At 37.7% G+C, this 23,404-nt stretch overlaps 2 protein-coding genes across 6 annotated transcripts; one reads left to right on the forward strand and one right to left on the reverse strand.

The window, feature by feature from the left end:
• Positions 1-699: 699 nt before the first annotated feature.
• Positions 700-12,264, reverse strand: LOC101167423 (zinc finger protein 330). 3 transcript variants are annotated; one of them, XM_078943892.1, is made up of 11 exons: positions 12,125-12,263; positions 8,721-8,824; positions 8,314-8,458; positions 8,206-8,225; positions 8,039-8,109; positions 7,349-7,425; positions 4,232-4,358; positions 4,044-4,148; positions 3,920-3,966; positions 2,719-2,836; positions 700-1,227 (listed from the first exon to the last, which is right to left on the reverse strand). In XM_078943892.1, the coding sequence occupies exons 3-11, from the start codon at positions 8,431-8,433 to the stop codon at positions 947-949; spliced, it is 966 nt and encodes a 321-aa protein (XP_078800018.1). In that variant the 5' UTR covers positions 8,434-8,458; positions 8,721-8,824; positions 12,125-12,263; the 3' UTR covers positions 700-946. The 3 variants fall into 3 exon arrangements, with proteins under 3 accessions (XP_078800018.1, XP_011492045.2, XP_020556404.2); XM_011493743.3 differs by lacking the exon at positions 8,721-8,824 and having other exon boundaries at positions 12,125-12,264; XM_020700745.3 differs by lacking the exons at positions 8,721-8,824; positions 12,125-12,263 and adding an exon at positions 8,525-8,543.
• Positions 11,863-21,827, forward strand: rnf150a (ring finger protein 150a). Of its 3 annotated transcripts, none has more exons than XM_023957511.2 (7): positions 11,863-12,531; positions 15,702-15,952; positions 16,946-17,017; positions 17,898-17,980; positions 18,124-18,220; positions 18,366-18,585; positions 20,067-21,827. In XM_023957511.2, the coding sequence occupies exons 1-7, from the start codon at positions 12,084-12,086 to the stop codon at positions 20,192-20,194; spliced, it is 1,299 nt and encodes a 432-aa protein (XP_023813279.1). In that variant the 5' UTR covers positions 11,863-12,083; the 3' UTR covers positions 20,195-21,827. The 3 variants fall into 3 exon arrangements, with proteins under 3 accessions (XP_023813279.1, XP_023813273.1, XP_023813280.1); XM_023957505.2 differs by having other exon boundaries at positions 18,366-18,561; positions 20,037-21,827; XM_023957512.2 differs by having other exon boundaries at positions 18,366-18,561.
• Positions 21,828-23,404: the final 1,577 nt, after the last annotated feature.

The following is a 23,404-nucleotide window of genomic DNA, read 5'->3' on the forward strand; positions in this document are numbered from 1 at the left end:
TGTTTGGGAAACAGCTGTTTCCCGTCAATTTAAGATGAACCACCCTGAGGTTTAGCTTACTTTGATGGGAAACAGCCGCTTCAAGTATCATCGCACTAAATTCACTTCAATGAGGTTCCTTCAGAAAAAAATGCAACTTAGTGAGTGATACATAAAATCTTTTTTGTTGTTGTTTCAAACCTTCCTTTGGTTCAAAATGCTGCTGTACTTCATTTTAAAGCAGCTGCTGCTTGCATTTTCAAGTTATAAAGTTTGATTTGAATCAGTTTCCAGCATTGTTTTGCTAATATTCAAGCAAAGTGGAATAAAGAGAAATTAAATGGAAAGAAAAAATTGGACAAAACACAATGTAATTAAATCATGGTCAGTGAACTCAGTGTATTTTTTATTGAACTGAATTTTGTTTTTGTGTCACTACAACTTTAGGAATTTTACTAAGCTTAATATTTATACTAGGAAAGGTTTTTTCTCCTTAGAACCAAGTTATCACATTAGTGTGGCCACTGTGACTTGATTACTCGCTGCTGTTTCCATCTTACTTTTTACATTTTTTTCAAATCTCAATTCTGTTAAATTGTTCATGTTGCTTTGGATATTTTCTATCCTAAGAGGGATAAAAAAACTTTCCTAAATGGAGAATGTAAAAAATTAGTTTTTAGTACTACCAAAAAATGTAAAGAAACAAATGGTGGACTCAAATTTGACTTTAAAACATATTTATTAGTCTATTTGACATCAATTATTTTTCAACATTATTTGTTCTTTACCTGCTCAAATCTCTTAAACTATTCTTTAGAATGTTAACACACTGACTTTCCCCTCGTGGCTGTGTGAACATTTCTTTATGATTTCAGTTTTCATATCAACTTTTCATATCAACCTTTGATAAAACAAGTCAGCTTCTGCTAAAGATCACTGGAATCAACAGCAGGCCAACACGTTTATTTCAGGCAGTCCCTCCTAACTTGAGCTCAGCCAAAGATTTAGAAGCCTCCTCCTCCACCTCCTCATCGATTTCTTCTTCTTCTTCTTCTTCTTCTTCTTCCTCCTCCTCCTCCTCCTCCTCATAGTCCTCTTCATCATAGTCCTCATCCTCTTCGTAATTGCCTTGTTGACTGCCTCCTCCAGCAGCTAAATTCTTCCAGTAGGCATCATACCCAGATGCTCCGCTGTCGTCGTCGTCATCATCGTCGACGCCCGCCTGTCGGCCAAACTTCAAGGTACGAGCTGCAAAAAGACAAAAACAAAACGCACAGGTGAAGCAACAATCACATATAGGCCATGTTGGTCTATTTTAGCCATAGTTTTAGCCTCATAGTAAAAATCACACTGATTGTCACAGATATATTTTTCTAAAATATACTTGTACTAAAACAAACATACCTGGAATAGTTAACATCTAAACAAAAATAAAGTACTTACATACGATTCTCATGCATGTGGGAAGTGTATTGCGAAGTTTTCAGAAGGTTAATGTAATGTTAATGTTTTGACGTACGGGTGTTGCTGTCGTACGGTATCATTGCACCACACTCTAGTCGTTGGTAAAGCTTTAGTCTCAACTGCCCTTACAGCTAGAAAAGGCGCACGTGAACAGATCTAACGGGCTGGGGTTGAAAAAATAAAAAAATCTGAATGATGAGCTTGCATCTCACATACTTCACCCTTACATGTTGTTTGAGTCAGCTGCAGCCCACAGAGAGCCCCTATCCACATGTAGGGACTGTTGTGACTAAGCCAATAAACACTGACATGGGCACAAACGTCTTTTTCACTTCCTCTTTAAGGATTGCTTCCAAGTCAAACTGGATCCAGGTCCTGGTAACCACTATAAAAGCAGCTTGAAATTCAGGAGAGTCCCATACCTTCACAATGTTGCCAAAAGTTTTGGTCCACTTATTAAAAGGATACAATTCTTAATCACTTCCATGGCATGCTTCCCCAAACATTTATAGAGAAAGAGTTAAACGGAAGAGCAAAAGGAATTCCAGAGAAGCAACATAACAGGATTCCATCTGTGCAGCCAACTTCAAAGCTAACAAAAAACTGCCTGTCAGAACAAAGCAACACAGTCAAAAAGATTTCAGCTATGTAAACTAAAATAGTGAAACTAAACTTTAAGATTTATTGTTTTACATTCAATGACGTGTCACACAGCCACTACCTACATTTTGCGCATATTGCACGCAATTCATAAGTGTTTCTTGCGTTCATCGTACGTTGAATTTCGCAGATTTCCGTCGAGGGTTTCGGCTTTGCGTGAATTTGGTTTTTAGCCTTTCAAAATTTTTCGACTGTTGAGAATTGCGCAGTTTTTAAGTATTTTACGTAGTTTATTGTAAATTATGACGTAAATCTTAAGCAAGTGATTTTTGCAAGATTTTTTTAGCATTTCACGCATGCACCACCGAATTATGACTTTTATATCACATATACGGCGCACATATAGCATGAAAATTACGTAATTGAGGCACAAATTACAAAAAACAGCAAAATAATCCCCTACGGTTCATGTTGACTTACGTGTTTTTTGCGTGGTTTATTCGTACTTCTTACGTGGTTTTAACGTGATTCATTCATGATACAGTTGTGAAGATTTCATGTAAACACCAAAACTATTCTCATTTTTTCCATTTCCATTCACGTTAGACCAATTTTCATACATGCAATATGCGCAACATGTACGTAGCGGCCGTGTGGCACGCCTTAAGGACTCACTGGACATGCTGAGGTCTTTGGTCTCTTGTGTCTCGTGGCCACACTTGGGACATGGTGGCGCTTTGCCTTTCTCCTGCTTGAAAACCTTGCTCTTGGCGTGGTCGTCACAGTAACAAGCCTGCAAAAAAAAACATTGAGCTTGTTTAAAATGTCGATGAAACGATGCATCACTAAATAAAAACGGACTTTATCGCTTATGAAGCAAAACGTAAGAACGTCAATATCTGGTAGCAGTTTTTACTCGGTGCAGTCAAAAAAACAAGTCTAGACATGAAAGGAAAAAAAAAAACCTTCAGAAACTGTTTCAGTTAATCGCTGAATGCAATAACAAACATATATGCTGAGAAATGTTGTGTGACAAACTCCTAAATGAAAAAACGATCTTAATGAGTAGGCCAGCACAATTAATCACAACTATATCGTTATCGCGATTTCAAGCTGTGCAATATCCACATCGCAAAAGTCAGCAAAAATCGTAATAAATGGTAAACCTTAAATTTCCTAAAACAATCTTATGGCCTATTGTGGAACTATTTAATGAATTGAATAAATCCCTTTATGCATTTGACCAATCAGATGGAGCCCTTCACGTTGTTGACCAATCGGATGGAGCTTTTATGTTAGATGTTGGCCTCCTAATTAGACGAGGATCATTTGGAGAATAATTTAAGGTATTTTGACTCTTATTTAAATTAAACTTTTGCAGTGAAATGGAAATGTTTTTGTCGTTTTTGCTATACGTTCATTTAGTGCAAGTTATATCGTCATCGCAATATTGATCACTATTATCCCATATCGCAAGTTTTCCTCATATCGTGCAGCCCTATTACTGAGGCAGTTTGATGACCTTAGTTATGACACTTATGCCCGGTTTTGTCTATAGCTTTTCTGGAAAAAGAAAATACCATGAAGAGTATCTTTACAACTATAAGGCATTTGTTTGCAAAAGCTTATAAAAGCCTGTTAGCTGTCTTTTATCTGGTCATTTTTGAATGCTGGGTGATGAATCAGAGCTTGGAAAATAACTAAAATAACTATGTTTGATGCTGTTTCAACAGGTGTGACACGTCATGAAGATGAGATGCGAGTCACACCTGTTTTCTGTAAAAAATGTATGATTTTCTTTTCTAAATCCAAAACTCTCAGAAAAGCTGTGAGTAAATTCCCTTACAGTGTAGATTCCTCGTGTTTGCAGGCTTACCTTACAGCGCAGGCAGGAGTGTTGCCCCAATCTATTACAGGAAACACCTGACACACAACACAAAAATCCAGGTTTCATTTTCACTTAATAAAAGAAAAAAAGGACAAAAATATGAATGACTCACATTTGAATGTTTCCGCTTGAAGAATTTGGCAGCTCGCCTGATGCTCAAACTGATCATCCTCGCACAGAAAGTTGTGGCAGAAAGAACAGCGGAAAATTCTTCCCCCTGCACAAAAGAGCCCCTGAATTATGTTTAGGATGAGCAGACTGGATGGAAGAAAATGCAAAGGGCAGGCAGAGGCTTCCCACCGTGATCCCAAACTCCTCGGTCACACTCGATGCACTCGGCATCAGTGAGGGGACATGCACAGGCGTGGGTGCTCAGACATTTCCTGCCGTGGCACACCCAGGCTTCACAGAAGTCACACACTGCCCCCTTGTGGTAAAGAAAAAAACAGAACAAATAGTAATTTGACCTTATTTAAAACAGTTTTGCGATTTGTTCAATGTATACTTAAAAAAAAACACATCAACTTCCATTTTAAGAGATGCACACAACTGTACAATAACTGTTGAGTTATTAAAAACAAAAAAGCGTGAGCTTCAGCAAATCCTGTTTGCGCATACAACTTATAACACTTCCAATGTTATACAAACTAAATGTCACACCTGTTTTATTTATTTTTTGGGGCACAATACCAATATACTTTGAAAAGCCACAACAATCCACTGCTGAACATTATTTTTTATGTATAAATTGGTCACTCTAAGCGCTCTATTGGAACAATGTTCTAATACATTAGAATTTGTGGAATTTGCGACGGATTACAGCACTTTTTTTTGGTTCAAATCCGATTTATCAGACCAATGCCTGTTTGTTTAAATAAAAAGGTTTAGAACGCCAACACATGGTAAAATATCCCACTGTTGTTGATTAATAGGTGCTATTGTCATCCATGGACCATGAAGCTACACAAAAGAATACAAGATATAAAAAAAATAATAACGGTTGTATATTGGCAGGAAATACATCAGCTCAAGTCTGTTGTAAAAAATAAAAAAGATTGTTGTTTTTTGGACTTGAAAGTATTAAGAGTTTATGTTTTAGCTATCCGGTTACCATGGAATCTGTCAGGTATTCTGGTTCAACTGTAGGATCCCTGAAAGAGTTTTATTTATTCAGTCTTTGCACGCACACATCAATCAAAATGCCTTAAAGCTTAATAAAAAAAGAAGAAAAGTCCCGCCTCTGACAGTTATTACAAAACAGTCAAGGACTTCATTGTGAGTGAAATTGTCTAAACTTGCATCTGTCTATGTAATGCAGTTCAGTGTTAAGGAATCAACTTCCTCCAAGTCAAATGACTCATCAATTACTCGTGGCATTCTTCTCAGCTACTTCAAAGCAGACAAAAACATGCGTTAAATTGGATTTTCATACATTTATTGCAATATTTCTCTGAAAAGGTTTCTACCAAACCCTGCAGTAAAGAGACCATATTACCTAGTTTTAACCTGTGTACCTACGACTGCAGGGTTTTCTAGATGTATGGGAGGCAGAACCGTCAGCTGAAAGGTTGTGGACCAAAGATCCATGCTCGGGTTTAGGAGATGGGCTCTTTCCATTGTAGACTACAAACTGCATTCAGTCCTAAAGCTGTGTAATGGTGATGCGTACAGAAGGGGCAAAAAAGGATTTAGTCAGCCACCAACTGTGCAAGTTCTCCCGCTTAAAAAGATGAGAGAGGCCTGTTTTTTTCATTGACTATGAGAGACAGAGTGAGAGACAAAAATCCAGAGGAAAAAACAAACAAACACATTGTCGGATTTTGAAAGAATTTATATGTAAATTATGGGGGGAAAGAGGGGAAAATATGTATTGTGTCACCAACAAACAAGCAAGATTTCTGGCTCTCACAGACCTGTAACTTCTTCTGTAAAAGGATCCTCTGTCCTCCACTGGTTACTTGTATTAATGACACCTGTTTGAACTTGTTATCTATATAAAAGCCACCTGTCCACAACTCAAAACAGTCACACTCTAAACTCCATTATGGCCAAGACCAAAGAGCTGTCTAAGGACACCAGAAACCAAATTGTTGACCTGCACCAGACTGGGAAGACTGAATCTACAATATTAGCAGCTTGGTGTGAAGAAATCAATTATTAGGAAATGTAAGACATACAGGATCACTTATAATCTCCCTCCATCTGGGGCTCCCAGCATGATCTCACCCAGTGGGGTCAAAATGGTCACAAGAACGGTGAACAAAAATCCAATAACCACACAAGGAGACCTAGAGAATGACCTGCAGAGAGCTGGGAGCAAAGGAACAAAGTCTGCCATCAGTAACACACTATGCCACCAGGGACTCAAGTCCTGTAGTGCCAGACGTGTCCCCCTGCTGAAGCCAGTACATGTGCAGGCCCGTCTAAAGTTTGCTAGAGAGAATTTGGAGGATCCAGAAGAGGATTGGGAGAATCTTCTGTGGGTAGATGAATTTAAAATAGAACTTTCTGGGAAGAACTCTACTCATCATGTTTGGAGGAAAAAAGAAGGCTGAGTTGCATCCAAAGAGCACCATACCAAATATAAAGCATGGGGGTGGAAACATTGTGCTTTGGGCTGTTTTTCAGCGACTGATCCGTGTAAAGGAAAGAATGAATGGGGCCATGTATCATCGTATTTTGAGTGAAAACTTTGTTCCAACAGGAAGGGCATTGAAGATGAAACACACTGCCTGGGTAAAGGAGTAGCTTCGTAAGAAGCATTTCAAGGTCCTGGAATGGCCTGGCCAGTCTCCAGATCTCAACCTCATAGAAAATCTTTGGAGGGAGTTGAAAGTCTGTGTTGCCCTGCGACAGCTCAAAAAAAAAAATCACTGCTCTAGAGGAGATCTGCATGTAGAGATGGGCCAAAATACCAGCAACCGTTTGTGGAAACCTTGTGAAGACTTACAGAAAACATTTGACTATCATTGCCAACAAAGGGTATATAACAAAGTATTGAGTTGAACTTTTGTTAATGACCAAATACTTTTCCACCATAATTCATAAATAATTTCTTTAAAAATCACAGTGATTTTCTGGATTTTTTTTTATCTCATTTTGTCCCTCATAGTTGATGGATACCTATGATGAAAATTACAAGCCTCTTATCTTTTTAAGTGGGAAAACTTGCACAATTGATGACTGACTAAATACTATTTTGCCCCACTGAGTATATAAAAATGTACCATGAAAAATGTCAATTAATACTAATTGTCAATTTATACTAATCATATTGATTTTTAAAAAAATCAATATGATTCAGAAAAAAGACAATCTTTAGATAAAAAACAATATTTAATAAATAAGTTGAATATTAACAAAAGCTATGTTTGCTCTATGTGAGTTTATGAAAAGTGTAAATCACAATGAACTCACCACCATGGCCATGCCTGTTGTATGGATTCCCGGATGCTTGATAACACAATCTGACGCTTTCATGCACTTGGTTTTACCTTTAATAATGAAAAAATATCAATGACTATTAGTAACTTTTGAAGAGGTAAGACAATTATATTCATGTAAAAATGAGAGGTTTCTACAAACAAAAGGAGACATATAACACACAGGCAGCACAGGCAGGTCACTAGGATTTGAGTTCACATCCACCTTCTGGGTCGCATGGGCAGCAGCTTAAGCAAAGATGCCCAGACTTCCAGCTCCCCTGAGGTGTTTCCAGGCCAGCTGAGAGACATAGTCTTGCTAGTCTACCCCCCAGGGGGCTGTGCCCTGAACACCATCCCAGGGAGGCGTTCAGGAGCCTAGATGTCTAAGCCATCTCAACAGGCTCCTCTGGATGTGGAGGAGCAGTGGCTGGGCGCTCTAAGGAAGGGCACAGCCACCCTACAGAGGAAGCTTATTTCAGCCGCTTGTATTTGAGACCTTGTTCTTGCAATCATGAACAAGAGCTCATAGGTGAGATCCCTCTGCACTTGTAGTTGCTATTTTCTAAAAAAATTAATTAAAAAAAATAAAAGCTTTTTGGTCTTGTAAAGTGATGACTGAGTTTGGGAGTGAGGACCAAAGTAAACCTGGATAAACATTTAAAGTGAATGACTTGGAACTCACCGCACTGAGCACAGACAGGTAGCTTCTGCACTGCATTGCAGAAGTAACAGAAGGCCCTGTTCTTCTGTTTTCTAAGAAAAAGAAAAAACATGGCAAAATATGTAAACTACACCCATATTTGCATTTCAGTCTAAATCTGACAAATATTGTAGCAATGATATGCATACCTCTGGCATTTGTCACAATCCTAAAACAAAAACATTTAAAGCAGTGAGTATTTGAACCTTACTTTCATTGTGGTCACTAACATTTGCATGTAGAGCAACATTACACACCATGTTAAAGTTGCAAGGGTGTTTTGCCACATCAACGTGCTCCCGGTTGGCTCGACTCTGCTTCTCTCGTTCTTTCCGATTCTCTGCCTTTTTCCGGGCCCCGGTTTTCTTTTTGGGCATTTTGTTATAATGGGGCCTGTTTAATCTGCAGACAAAATAATGTAGAGCGGGTTTATCATACATCACTGGGAAATAATGCTTAGTTACATACATCAATATATTTCCACAAAGCAGCCAAGCTAGCTTGTACTGACAAAGTAAGTCACACGCCGGAAGTTAGGCACGTGCCTCGCTTTAATTCTGCTTAATTCTTTGTGTCATCCTAACAATAACATTTCAGTTCTAGCAAATGTCACGATGGAACCATTTAACATTTCACATTTTGACATTAAAGTACTTATACCCACGCTCTAACTTAGCACGGAGTCTTCTCGGTACGTCCTACAATATGTTCGTTGGGGAAAACCGAGGGAATTCTTGGTTCCGCCAAAGAAACGTTCCCCTTCTTTGTCTGTTTGATACAACCATGAAATTTTTTTTGTTAAAAGACTTAGAAAAAAACACATAAAGAGTAAGATACTTAATGGACATGTCGATCAGTAAAGCGTGCCAGAAAGATATTTAATAAACATGTCAAAATGAATTTGCAAAAAATATTACAGATTAGAGATTAGAATCAGAAAAGTAGCCCGCTGAAGCAATCATTTCAAATGTTTAAGGGAGGTTTTGAAGACATGAAATGTATATTAACCTAGTTTTAAGAAATATACAGAGATTCTCTCACTTAGTGTTTTGACTATGTAAATATGCAATTTTTACATCAAATATTAAGGATTTTTTTAAATGTCAAGTGACTGGGAGAAGTTACATTGGGATGTTATATCTATCCTAAATTATGGATTTTATTTTTTCTTCAACATCAAACTAAAAAAACAAATAAAATATTAATAGCTACCTTCAACTATTTTTTCTTCTGAAGTCAACTTTAATACAGCTTTTTGTTTATTAGTAGTATTAACTTTTGGCAATGATGAGTTTGAAAACACTTATATAAACATTCACAATAGCTCGTGTGAAAATACGCTGAAGCATTTTTAGGACAGATCTGACATTAAATAATCCCTTGGGTTCTGAATCTATCCAAATAAATCTTGATGGGACATGTCCAAAGCACCTCAATAAAAAAAATGCCTTGATAATGATTAATATATATTAAGCTGAGACATATAGGTAGTTTTCTGGGTTGAAATTCTCCAAATAGGAAAATGTGACATCCTCATGCTATTTACTGTACTGGTGTTCCTGGCTGAGTATGATGATCGATATTTGCAATCTGGATTTTGTCTTTGCCATAGATATGTGCTTGACTTAATATTGAGAGGAAAAGAATGAACAACTACAGTAAAAGGGTCAGATGTTGCGTCTTGTTTAAATATTCAAAAAAAGAAACAAATTAATATTCTACACAAAAGAATAATCATCCTCTTCATCATTTTGTTGAAATTTAATGCAGAAACAGTTATCAGGAATCTCATTGTGGGGTCTTTTTTTAAAAGCCCCTGACCATGGGTGAGAGTTAAAATCCTCACTTGTGGTTCTGAAATCTAGTGGCCCAAAGCGAAGCCTACAGGCAGGATGTCTCTCATAAGTGCAGTGTTCAAAGTTACTATCCATTCCTAAACCATTTGAGCAATTTATGAACTTGAGAATAAAGTATAGATGAACACACAAAGCAAATGAAGGTGTATCCGTTTTTGACATTCCCTATAAAGTTAATTGAATCTATAACATGTATTTTTCTGATGGGTCCTAACACAGAGGCCTTGAAAGACCCTAAGCTTTTCTTTGTCTTTGAGAATGACTGGCAATAAATAATCCCAGAAATCAATCTCCTATGAAAAGGTTTGGCTTTTTTTGTCTAATATGAAGTAGCTCTGCTCTCAAGGTGACAAGGGACATTGGGTGTAATGTTACACTACTCAACATCCCGCATCTTCAAGTCTGGAACACTGACCTTCACTGACGTAGGAATGTTTTCAGAGGATTATCAGTGATCACTCCATTTTGTTACTTGCTAAATAATCTGCACTTGATCTAATAAGGACTGGATTGTGGCAACTATTCAGTTAAATCAACTGATTATTTTATGTTCATTTGTCTGCTGCTATGTGTGTATGTGTATGTAAGAATTTCTTCCCTGTATATTTTGTAATTGTTTTACTGTGCTTGAAATATGACGCCACAACAATTTAATTTCCCTATGGGGTTAAAAATTTTAATCCTAATCTTATGTAAAAATAGCCATAAAAAAGAAATAACTTAATAGAGGTGAGATAATATACATTTGTTTCTTCCCACTCCTTTCAAACAACTAATCAAAGTCTACTTGACTTTAACCGATAATATGTTTCATGGCTCTCTGTTTGAAGAAAATAATTAAAATAGAACATTTTTAGAACATTCTGAATGGCAACATATTTGCAAAAAAATCTAAGTGTTTCTATATTGGACTGAAAAGATGACTAGATCATTTTTTGTTGCCAACACATGTTGTCTGCTGTGATGGAACTTTTTTACATTATGAATCGTAAAATAAACCTACTGTGCCCCAAATACAAATGGTATTTTCTCGCTATCGATATAATTGATATGTTTGATTTTTTAATGGTATAGTTCAATTCGATTAAAAATTTACCTGAGTCACATCAATCTTGTTGGATCGTAGGAATATAAATTGATCCTTAGATTAAGTCAATTGATCATGGTCCCCTTGTTTTTATTCATTCATTTTTTCTATTCCGTTTAGTCATGGGGCTGCTGGAGCCTATCCCAGCCACTTGTGGGCGAAGGCAGGGGACACCCTGGACAGGTCGCCAGTCTGTCGCAGGGTAGAATATCCACAATCACACATCCATTCACTCTCACACTCAACCCTATGGACAATTTAGAGTTGCCAAATAACCTATGAGGCATGTTTTTGGAGGGCGGGAGGAAGCTGGAGATCCCGGAGAGAACCCACACATGCAAACTCCACACAGAAAGGTCCCCCATTGATGTTGTGTTTTGCATGTCCCCCAGCCGGAACTTGTGCCGGGGGCCTTCTTGTTGTGAGGCAAGGGTGCTAACCACTGCACCACCGTGCAGCCCCCCTATTTTTATATAGCCTATAAATAAAATGCTATTTTATCATCTTTTTTTTCATAAATTGTATTATGAATTACAAAACAGACAATAGGTTAAAAAAACAGTGCACATGCTGTACAACCTGCACATCAACATTTACAGTCCAGAGGCGATGTAATAGAAAAAAATGCAGTTCCTTTAAAAAACGAAACATTATTGCTATCTATCTATCTATCTATCTATCTATCTATCTATCTATCTATCTATCTATCTATCTATCTATCTATCTATCTATCTATCTATCTATCTATCTATCTATCTATCTATCTATCTATCTATCTATCTATCTATCTATCTATCTATCTATATATCTATCTATCTATCTGTCTGTCTTTTTTATCAGAATGCTTGTTTGACTACGTCACTGATCCACGCCCAGGTCACGTGACACTGCCCAGCCTGTCCTGAGAGGGGACGGAAACAGCTGAACGATAACAACATGCTGCAGACTTTTCCTCCCCTAACATTTCTGCTGTTGCGGCTCGGACGTGGGTAGCATGCATGCCCGGTAAACGGCGGATCCCACTCGGGGGAGTTTAGGGGAAGCCCCGGGGCTTGTTGCCCTTCCCAAACCAGCGAGCCGCACTATGGCACCGTCCCTCATCCCGGACTGTCGCATGAATCTGACCGTCTCGACGTGTCTGCTGTCGCTCTGCTTCGTCCACTGCCTCTGCTTGGACTTCACGGTCGCGGAGAAGGAGGAGTGGTACACAGCCTTCGTCAACATCACCTACATCGATCCCGTCACCTCCGCGGTCAAGACGGAGAAAACCGAATGCGGCCGGTACGGGGAGCACTCGCCCAAAAGAGAGGTCAAAGGTCAGGTCCTCCTCCCGGCCACGCCGCAGGACCGGCAGGCGTGCGACCCCAACGTCAGGTTCCCGCGGGCAGCCCAGAGCGGCGGGGCCTGGGTGGCGCTGGTGGCCGCAGGAAACTGTTCCTGTCAGGACAAAATTCGCAACGTTGCAGAAACCAACTCGTCTGCTGTTGTGATATACAACACCGGCAACGACAGCATCACAATGCCACATCCAGGTAGGAAACATCAACCTGCGGGTTCCTGTCTGGAGTTTCCTCTCATCGGCGGTCAGGCCTCCTGCTGTGAGGAGTCAAACAGGTGTAACTGTTTGTGAGTCACTTAGTTAGTAGTTATTATCAGAGGAGGATCAGGTTGTTGTTTTTTTAAAGACCCTCAGTGAACAGGTGTTGTCCACGGAAGCTTTTCTAAATGAATGTACATTGTCCTAAAAAATACTTTTAAATATCACAGTAAAGTAGAGAATCCCTAAAGCATACATGACAAACTTTGAACAGATTTCCATATAAAATAGGGGAGTAACGATTCTATTCCTATGATCCAATCAGGTCAATCTGTCAGAGGAAAGTTGTTAATCGATTCCTTTATAAAAATCGTTTCAAATGAAATAAATTGCTTATCGATAATGGAAAATAGCATTTGTATTGAGACATGGTGGATTTATTTGACTAAAATGTAAAGTCGGCCAAGGTAAAAAAGAATCAGTCCATCATTCCAGTCCAATGTGTGGAAACACTTTGAATTTAGCAAAGACATGTGAGCATACAGTGAAGTAGAATGTTCTAAGAATTTTCCCTTTAGATTGTTTTGATGTGGAAAAAACAACAGTGGGTGGAAAACTTCACCTTACCTGTACCAGGTATTTATTTCTGAGTCACACTGGATGAATATTGGGCTAAAGATGTCCTGGATTGATTTTAGGTCAGTGATTTTGGATCTTTCAAAATGAACCAAAATGGACAATGAATCCTCAACAACCACAAATTATGATATGAATCGAATTGTTGTTAAAAAATTCATCATTACACCCCCTGAAGAGTACAAACAACCAGATTTTGTTGGTGCAAAAAGAGGAGAAAAGGCATAAAGTATAAAGTGATCTGAAAACATTCTTACAATAAGAATTTCCATTTGTTATAAATATGTTATAAAGAATTCAAAATAAATACATTATGGCCTTCTTTTCATGTGTCACAGTGAAACACACAAAGCTTGAGGAAAATTATCTTCAGCCTCTATAGCGATTATAATTCTTATAGACTGAGTGTCATATATATTTTTTTCATAACTATTTACTATTATCATTAACCAGGTAAGGTGCACACCTGTTTTGTATTTCTCGACAGCATGTTTTTAATAAATTATTTATTCAATAATTCATTAAGAAAAAAAGCAAATGACCAGAGCCATAGGACATTTTTGTGATCAGTTGTGAGATCTACCCAAAAAAGCTTTTCTGAATCCACAGTCGCTGCAATATAAATGCCCCCCCTCTCCACACACACACACACAACACACAACACACTATGCCATATGTCTTGCCATTATGACACACAGAGAATATCAAACCTTTTGTATTGGAAGTGCGTGATCAAGTGGAGGAAGTGTGAAAACAAAAGATGGGCAACATTTGTTAGAAGGACTAGATAAACACATCTGTCTGCTTCAGATTCCAAATCCGAAAGCATCCACAAACTATTTTTCTAAAAAAAAAACTCTCTTGTCACCCAATAGCTCTGATTTCTGTTGTCTGTTTTGATACTTTAGCCCTGTTTTATGGGTGGGGGGGTTTGCCATGAAGTGAGGGTTACCAACAAATGTTTACGGATTCACTAAACCAAGGCTGGTTTGGTCATGCATGTCTGTATTTACTTCTACATAATTTAGTTCTAGCATTCAACTCACATCAGTGTGAGTCTTGCTAGCCTCTCTGGAAAAATTGTGGATCTGAATCTGAGCCTGAAAGCTCCTCATCAGTTGTGACAGGAGGAGCTGCAGTGCAGTGTATCATTACAAAGATACAATGTCTATTCATTATGGATACAGGGGGGCTGCAGTCAATTGAAATACTGTTATTTTTATAAAAAGTATTATTACCACTTTGTGACTTCAAAGGTCAACAAATAGGCAACTTTTAATCAACTAATAATTGATTAATTTTTCATATATAAACACGTATATTTTGAAAACGGGAGGCAAAAACTGGAAAGTAATTCTAAAAGGTACTAAAAACTGCTTGCAGCATCCTGGTTGGGGTCTTTTATGCATCCACAGTTTGGTCTGAAAGGTCAGAATAGGAGGGTCTCCTCTGTTTTTAGAGCTTCTATGCTCTGTCTGCGTCACACAGAGAAATCCGTCAAAGCTAAGAATGTACATGATTTCCTGGCCCTCCTCCATTTAAGAGTTGAAATTGTATGCTTTCAATTTGTAAAGGATACTTTTCTGTGAATCTGTTGTGAAAAACCGGTGTGTTTAGAATTTACATCTTGAGGTTATGGAGGTTAATCTGTGTCGACACCAGCTGTCGCTGATGCCTCATGGTAACTTCTACCCCGCACCATGTATGCTTAAAAGAGTCATAAACCCAGTTAAAAGGTCAGGAGATAGAGATGCAGGTATGCTAAAAAATATTCTAAAATGGTTGAATTTAGTTAATGACTGTGAGCAAGTACAGTAGAATTGTTTTGTGACTTGGAGATTGAACAGAAACTTTGTCACCCAGAGCCATCTGTCTGTATTAAGCTGTATTTGATTTATTTATTTTTGTTTATGGTAATTGAAAACGCTTCGGGCCAACTAAATGCAGAATTTCTTTTTTGTATTAAACCAGTTTTCTTTGACACTGCAGACAATTAAATAATAAACTTTACTATTGTATGTTTCAATCATTCTGGTTAAAATAAATGTAATTTTGATTTATTTTATTGGCTAAAAATAACTTTGAAATTTTAAACACAGTTAAAATAATGATAAAAACTAATTGTTACTGGCATTTTTACTCTATGTTGTTCATAGAACTGTTAGTCTTAATGTTGTTTTTTTTAATTCAATGGATTTTCACAATAAAATATTGTTAAAGTATAAAATATTTCATATAACTCGTGTTTTTGTACAAAATACACTGGGTTTGTTGAAAACAATATAGAAGATATAAAGAAAAAAGGTAGCAACAAGCAGGCCAAAGGGATTTATTTTTCTTTTTTTAATTAAACGTCTTACTTTTTGTGTTATAAACAGAGGGCTGAATCGGCTTGTCACTGTGATTAAATTATCTTTCCCGCTTTGAATTTAAACATAAAATCTTGTCACACAGAGACTTACTCATCCACAATAATGTGTGCAATGCATGTCTCACCTGCTGCTTCCTGTGCTCCTTGTGTTTTTACAGACACGGCTGATGTTGTGGCCGTCATGATCCCAGAGCCTAAAGGTCGTGAGCTAGTGGGCTTGTTGGAGCAGGGCCTTGTGGTCACCCTGCACATCACTGTAGGAACGCGTAACCTGCAGAAGTACGTGAGCAGAACCTCTGTCGTGTTTGTCTCCATATCCTTCATCGTCCTCATGAACATCTCCCTCGCCTGGCTCGTCTTCTACTACATCCAGAGGTTTCGCTACGCTAATGCACGAGATCGCAACCAGGTACGACTGAGTGCAAACGTTTCAGATTCAGACTGTAGCCGCTGTGTCATCGCATTCTTGGTTCATGCATGTTTCCATGTCCCTGTTGTGTGAATCCAGATGTACGCTTCTATTAGTTGCATGTTTGCATGGCATTGATGGCCTTGGTTTTGTTCAGAAAAGCAGATATTTTTTAAATAAATGCAAAAAAAGAAGAAATATAGAAGTAATATAGAAACAACTGACATATATTCCTAATGTGAGTTATATTTGCTGCCCGCTGTGATTCTGCACATTTCACCTTTTTTGGTCAAGATTTTAACAACAATCTTCTTTACTGTCTCTATGCACATCCTGTAAATCAAAAAGTTTAATTTTCAATACCTGTTGATTCGTGCGGCAAAATATGAATTGACAGATTATATTAAAACATTGGGGGGAAAAGGCAGTGGCATTCCAGTACAAAGAAGTTTATATTCAAAAGCTCCTTAATAGTCACACGGTATCCATCAGCATCTTATCACAAAGAACAGTTTTCACACTCGGCTAACTAAAGTCCTTCAACAAGCCTCCAGGAGATGACACCAATTTGCTGATTGTTGATTGAAAGTTAACTGAACATGAGAGAGTTCTAACACCAAGCAATTTCTGTCAGAAGAAGATAAAGCACTAAAATCTCTAATGAAACAGCACACTTGTGTGGCATTCACCTCAATTATATCATGCCACTGGCACATGGCGTGGGTGTTTTTAGGGTTTTCCTCATTTTCAGTAAATTCGCAGTTACTTATCCTGCTGAAATGAAATTCCATTCTATTACTGTAAAGTTGGAGGACTAGAAGGACACGATCTCTGTACTCTATGTATATAAGTGAGATATTTTCACCAAAACACCATAAAATATTGCCTAGAATTTTATCTCAAGTGGTGCTTTTGAAATATTTGTCTCTTGTTCATATTTAAGAAATCACAAAAAAATGTACTTTAACGCCAAATGTGTTTTTCTATCTGCAGAGGCGTATGGGCGATGCTGCTAAACAGGCCATCAGTAAGCTTCAAGTGCGCACACTTAAGAAAGGAGATAAGGTAAGAGAGGCTCCTAAAACTTGGAATATATTTTACATCAGGCAAAAGCAATATTTTTATGGAAAACTAAAGCGCTTTTTTGTGTTAGTTCACCTGTATCATTAAATTTATTTCATGATTTTGTCTTTCTTTCCTCTAGTCATACATATAAAGCAAGAATTGCAAACAGTTTTAAATAATGCTTGATAAGCTTCGGTTTTCTTTTCTGTGTGTTAACATCATGGGTTTGTTTCATTTTAAGTCTGAAAAAAAAAGTCTGACGTAATTTTTGTGTAGCAAGTTTGATTTCGTTTACATTAGTAAAAAAATTTTTTCCTCACCCTGATTAAATCACTATCAAACTCAACCATTGACAGTAGATCACAGTAAATGTATTAGCCTATAAGATTTCAAAAAGAACTGCTAAGTTTTTATTTTAATTTAATTTAAGTTTAATTTTAATGTAATTTAAGTCTTTATTTTTATTTTTATTTATTATTTAAGTTACATTTTTTCCCCTTATTTAGTTTTCAGCAGTGTTGTCTGCTATGGCTACGTATATAGAAACCAGCAGATGTCTGTCCATTCATCCGTTTTCTAAACCCATTTAATCCCTTTTGGGGTCACAGGTCAGCAGATGTCAAGAAGCCTCATCAGTTCCTATTTTAATATTTTATGCTGCACTAAAAATTAAATTTAGGGTCAACCTAGAACTTCCTACTTTGAGGTTTGGAAGTAAAAAGTGAGTGCAATTTAAAAAACCATGGTGAGAAAACCTGGTTGGATAAATCAACAATGACCTCATAAATGAATATTTCTACAATTTTTCCATTTAAAGGTCCTTTTTGTGTTTTTATTCTCAAGTTCTAACCTTGTTTCTTTTGCTATCTTTTCATATTAGGAAATAGAACCTGACTTTGAAAACTGCGCCGTTTGCATCGAATGTTATCAGCCTAACGATGTTGTGAGGATATTACCATGCAGGTGAGGTTTATGTAAAAAAAGATTAATGTAATGACATCAATTACAGTAAAATGCCACCAGAGCAAGCTCTATTTTTGAAAAAATCATTGTAAGAATTCTAAAAGCCAGATTTATTGACAATATTTAATATGTTTCCTATTTAGGCATGCTTTCCATAAACACTGCGTAGATCCGTGGCTGCAAGACCACCGGACGTGCCCCATGTGCAAAATTAACATCCTAAAAGCCCTGGGAATTGCAGTAACCCCTATTTGATTATTGTGAAATCGCAGTTATGCTTAGTTGTACAATTATATTACGTTTCAGAGAATAATTAAGCAATACTTTAATGGTTCTAAAGAAAAGTTTGATCAGGTATCTCTGTGATGTGTTTGGCTCTTTGCAGTTCAATGCGGACTGCACAGATGACATTCCTCCTGACTATGAGGTGTCTCTCCGGGGTCCGTTTACCAATCCTATCAGTGCTGCAAGTGAAATAACTGTTAATGAGAGCTCAGTGGTGCTGGAGCCAGACCCACAGATGCTACATCATTACACAGACACGGTTCCACAGCCGGACCAAAGCCGCATTGTTCGCAGCAGTATGTATGCTGAATTTAATCCAGGTTAGGTTTCGATCAGGAGTCTTAATCTCCAGTTCTTGAGGGCGGCCATGTTGCTTCTTTCTCAAGTATTCCTGCTATTGCAAGTTTTTATTTGTGGAATACATTTGGTTAAGGTAATTAGCAGGAGGTAGATATCCCAGAAACAAGCAAAACCTGGAGTTTAAGAGCCCTGGTAGATGAATTTCTCTAAATGTCTGCACAATACATTAGTCAGAATGAAATCCCACCGCAACATATTCAATATATTTTCTCTTTGTTAATATAAATGTTTTTTTTGTGTAATCTTTAGACGTTGGACATTTGTCTTTCACTCAAGGATACTCTAAACATAAAAACCATGACCTCAGATTTACACTGGTCCATCTGCAGTGCACCTCCCTTGCATTGAGTGGGAAGTCCGTCTCACGACCGTCAGCTTACATTGTCTCTGTTGCATCTCCGGTCCGTCCCCTCTCGCCCCTGGTTCCGGGGGAAGTGGTCTGTCCTGCCATCTCCATGTCGGGTAGTTCCGCTGTCTTTGCTCATCGAAAACCTAAGCAATCAGGCCCCATGCCCTCTTCTTCCTCACCAAGTCTTTGTAAAATGCATGTTTGGTGTCATTAATGGGGTTTTATACTTACGTCGTCCATGGTGAAAATGGGCGCCAGTGTTATCTGCTGTGCATAATCAAGTGAGCACGTCACCTAAAATGTAAAATAAAAATTTTAAAATGTTTTACTTTGAAAGTACAATACAAGTTTTTATTTTAAATCTTGACTTGTTTCCTGTTTTTCATGCTTTTTGCTGCAACATTGATGTGTGAATGGACTAGAAATAGAACTCCTGCGTAAAGCTTGCATTGTGTTGTGGAGGGACGGACATGAGATGCAGACATGGCGGAGGCGATGTCAACATTCCGATTGATTAACTAACGTTCTATTTTTTTGTGTCAACACAACGCATACAAACCAATGTAAAGCAGGCTTTAGTCGACACAGTTGCTGCCAGTCATTGAGCCGTGACCATTGTGAGGGAGTTTCAAATCATTATTGGAGCTTTCGTGTTAAGAAAAATCATAAAGCAAATTTTCTCACAAAGTTCTTGCAGCCACCCTAACACCTCTCTATGTGATGTGAATAAGTGGAAGGAGTTCAAACAATTTGGTTAAAAACTGATGCGTGAAACTAAATTCAATCTGACTGAAGACAAAGACAGTTAATGCTGCATTAACTTGAATGAATTTTATTTTAGTATTTGAACAGGTCCACCTCAGCTTGATTACAAGTGAAATATAAGTACAATTTGTCTTTTCAAATAGTCTGGTTTTGTCTAAGTGCATCTAATTAATGTCTTTTCTAGTTATTTCAAATATTGACATCTTCATTACTTAAAATAATTGATGTGTTTTACAGTGAGGCACTCCTTGTAGGATTTAGCTGCAGAAAATGTGGATTTGTGATTCTTTTTTCCAGGAGTGAATAATTCCACCTCCCATCCCTCAGGTGAGCACCAGCCTCCGCTCAGGAGTGATTTAGACACTTCAGCGCTCATGAGTGTGGAGAGGTCTGACGTGGACCTGTCGACAGAGCAAGAGTGTGACGAGGCCAAATCCAGAGCCAGTCAGCGCTGAACGAAAGGGATTGAGGAACGGAGTGAGAGCAGGACTGGGAGTCCAACAGAACGGGGCCGTGCTCTAAGCTAATTTGAAGTGTGTCCCTTCAGACCCCGTGTCCACACAGACTAAAAGAGACCCATTTCTGTCTTTGCTTCTCCTTCAGCAGTCATGACTGCCGGACAGTGAGTCTCTTCACATCCTTCAGCCTGCCGTCTGAAGTGCACAAACAGACGGAGCTCATTCAGTTGCCCATCACAGAAGGCAGCAGTCGGATTAGGATTGTGAACTTAATCCGGCTGCACATGAGCAGCGGGGCATCTCTAATGCATGACTACAACTTTAGTTAGCATGAAATTGTGTCTTGGTAAGTGATCACTGCCAGCAAATTATAGAAGTTTGACCTCTTTTGTAGACCAACATCTGTCAAAAGTACGTCAGTGAACCAACAGCACATATTCAGCATCTTTAAATTCGTGGTATATGCTTTTTTTTGTGCTTTTTTAAATAAAAACTTGAAACTTAGATTTTTAGGCAGTCACAAGACAGTAAAGAATGTGTACGCACAAAATATGTTGTAATCTGTGCTTTTTTTATGTAACTGTTTGTGTGTCTTGGATTTTCCTGTTACACACACCTGCAGAGCATCTCGTCTTCACATTTGACAGTCCTAGCTTGTCTAAGGGATTTCGAACTAGCAGCTCACATGGCTGCTAGTTTTTACAGCACACATTCGTTCTGTACAAATACGATTACGATTACTCCCAGTTTGGGCAGAAAAGGCAAAGGCTGCTTTAGGCAAATCTGGTTAGTGATGTTTACTCTACTAAGGCTACACAACATTTTATCATGCTATGACACTTCTTAAAAAATGGCAAAAAAGCACACAGTTAAACAGTGACAAAAAAGTAGGTATAAAACTTACCACACTAGATTTTGATCCCAAAAGCACAACTTGTACGGTTTGAAGATGTCTCTGCTTGAAGCTGTTTGCTCTGAAAAAATAACCAGGATTTTATCAAAATCGTTTCATTTGCTGTGATATTTTTTTTATTATTATTGTTTGATTTATTTGGTTTATTTATTTGGTTTGTTTTAAAATAGATACTCTGTCCTTCGTATTTTGTGTAGAAGCTTTGTGAGTTTTTATGTGTGTGTGTGTGTGTGCGGTTTAAAGCTGCAATAGTCTGAAAATGGCTGACTCATTTTTATCCATAAAGTTGGACATTTCAAAGCTACCTGCAGCAGAAGCAGTGCTTCAACATGAACTGTCTGTTGCAAAACAGAACATTTTCTATAACTTTGAGATGTTACCAGCAAATGCACAAATGACATCAATTCAGCATTCTATGTGTTTGCATTGTTCCAAGATTCCATCATGGTCTATTTTTGTACACTCGCTTTACTTGTAGCATTGTATATGTTGTCTTGAATATCCAGACTACAAGATAATAATGAATGTGATTATTACTAGTTCAATATGTGCCCTGATGTTTGAATGTTGATTTGCATATACATGTTAAGAACTGGATAGCAAGATCCCCAAATTGACTCTTTAATGTTTTTGTATCCATCTATGTTTTCTTCAGATTATTTTAAAAGCATTTAATTAGAAGATATACATGGAATTAAAGGAGTACAACATCATAAATTGGTATTTTTGGGGTTTTGTTAAAATCTTTTAGGAACTAATCCTTTGCAGTGTGGTCTCGATTTGTATCTACTGCCTCCAAAAAGTCTCTTTTAACTCAAATTTGTGAAAACAACATCCCGATAACTGCTTATTTCATGATGGATTAGTCCCAAACTAAGGAAAACATTATGCTTTTATTTTTTATGGAAATGTTTAAATACGAAAGACTATACAGAGCATCTGTCTGGCTGGTGTTACTCAGTGATGCAACATGGCAGACATTTAACAAGCACAAAGAATTTAAAAATATATAAATTATATTTGGATATTTATATATGATTTTTTAGTGAAAACAATAATATTCATAGTCTTTGCTAAAAGGTTACATGTCAGCACATTTTGTGCGATTTTCCCTTTGATTTTTTTAACACCATAGTTAACGGCTTGTTGATAAATAAAATGATTGTACATTTTCCAAATTAATACTTTTGGTTATTTTATAGCAAATAGTCTACATGGAATTTTAAGTTGTCTTAAATTTCCAAGGAGCACTGCTTTGTTCAAATTTTTCCTTTTTTGAGTGTGTCTTCAAAACTCCATCCTCACATCTTTGGAGAAGAAAGCTTACATTCGATTTTGTGATTCTTAAGAAACTTTATGAATGAGGACCAGAGTACTGAACACAGTATGAGTCCTAAGTTGAACTGTTCAAGATGCCAGTCAAATGTATAACCAGCGGAAAGGACAAGTTGTTTTCTTATATAAAAACGTGATCAACACTTTATAGTTTCGCTTTGTTAACTCATAATGCATGTGTTTGTCTATATGCGTATGACAATAAAGTTGAATCTATTTTTTTTCAACATTTGAATTTGTTGCTTTGTTGCAAGTTTTGTCATGTTTGATTGTGTAAGTGTTACGCTATGTATATACCAGGGGTGTGATAAGCGTTCAAGAAAGCGCCAACTGCGTACAGTGCACACAGTGTTCACACTGGACTGTCATGGGTTGGGTTAATAAAATCAATTAATCTATCTGAATCGATCCAAGCTTAATAGAACAATAATTAATCCATTAAAGTAGAGATCACTCTTTTATGGCTTTGCTTTTCCGGTGAACTTCTTCTTCTTCTTCGGATACTTTATTTATCCCTCAATGGGGAAATTCTTCTCCGCATTTGACCCATTCCCTGGGGGAGCGGTGAGCTGCAGCTGAACTGCGCTCGGGAGGCAGTAGCGTTAAGGGCCTTGCCTAAGTGATGTTAACTGCTCGCCATTGATATGGTAATTGCCCCCAGTATAATTGTTTCTTCCCCTCCGGGAATCAAACCCTGGATTCCTGCATGTTAGCCGCTCACCTAACCGGGAATCGAACCCTGGATTCCTGTTGCATGGTAGCCGCTCACCTAACGCATAACAGTGGTAAATCCAAAGTACGTCAGTTTAATAACGTATAATAGAATTTCCCATTGGACAACTAAGTCCTCACAGTTGAAAGAGGCTTCCGTGTGAAATGTCGAAATGTTGCAAATCTCACAAATAGAATGTTGTTGTTTTTTTTGTATCACTCCTTTGTCTTGTTTGACCCTTTCTTGC

Source organism: Oryzias latipes (genome assembly GCF_053564925.1).
Source record: "Oryzias latipes strain Hd-rR chromosome 1 unlocalized genomic scaffold, Olatipes_Hd-rR_3.1 chr1_Y".
NCBI classification, from domain to species: domain Eukaryota; kingdom Metazoa; phylum Chordata; class Actinopteri; order Beloniformes; family Adrianichthyidae; genus Oryzias; species Oryzias latipes.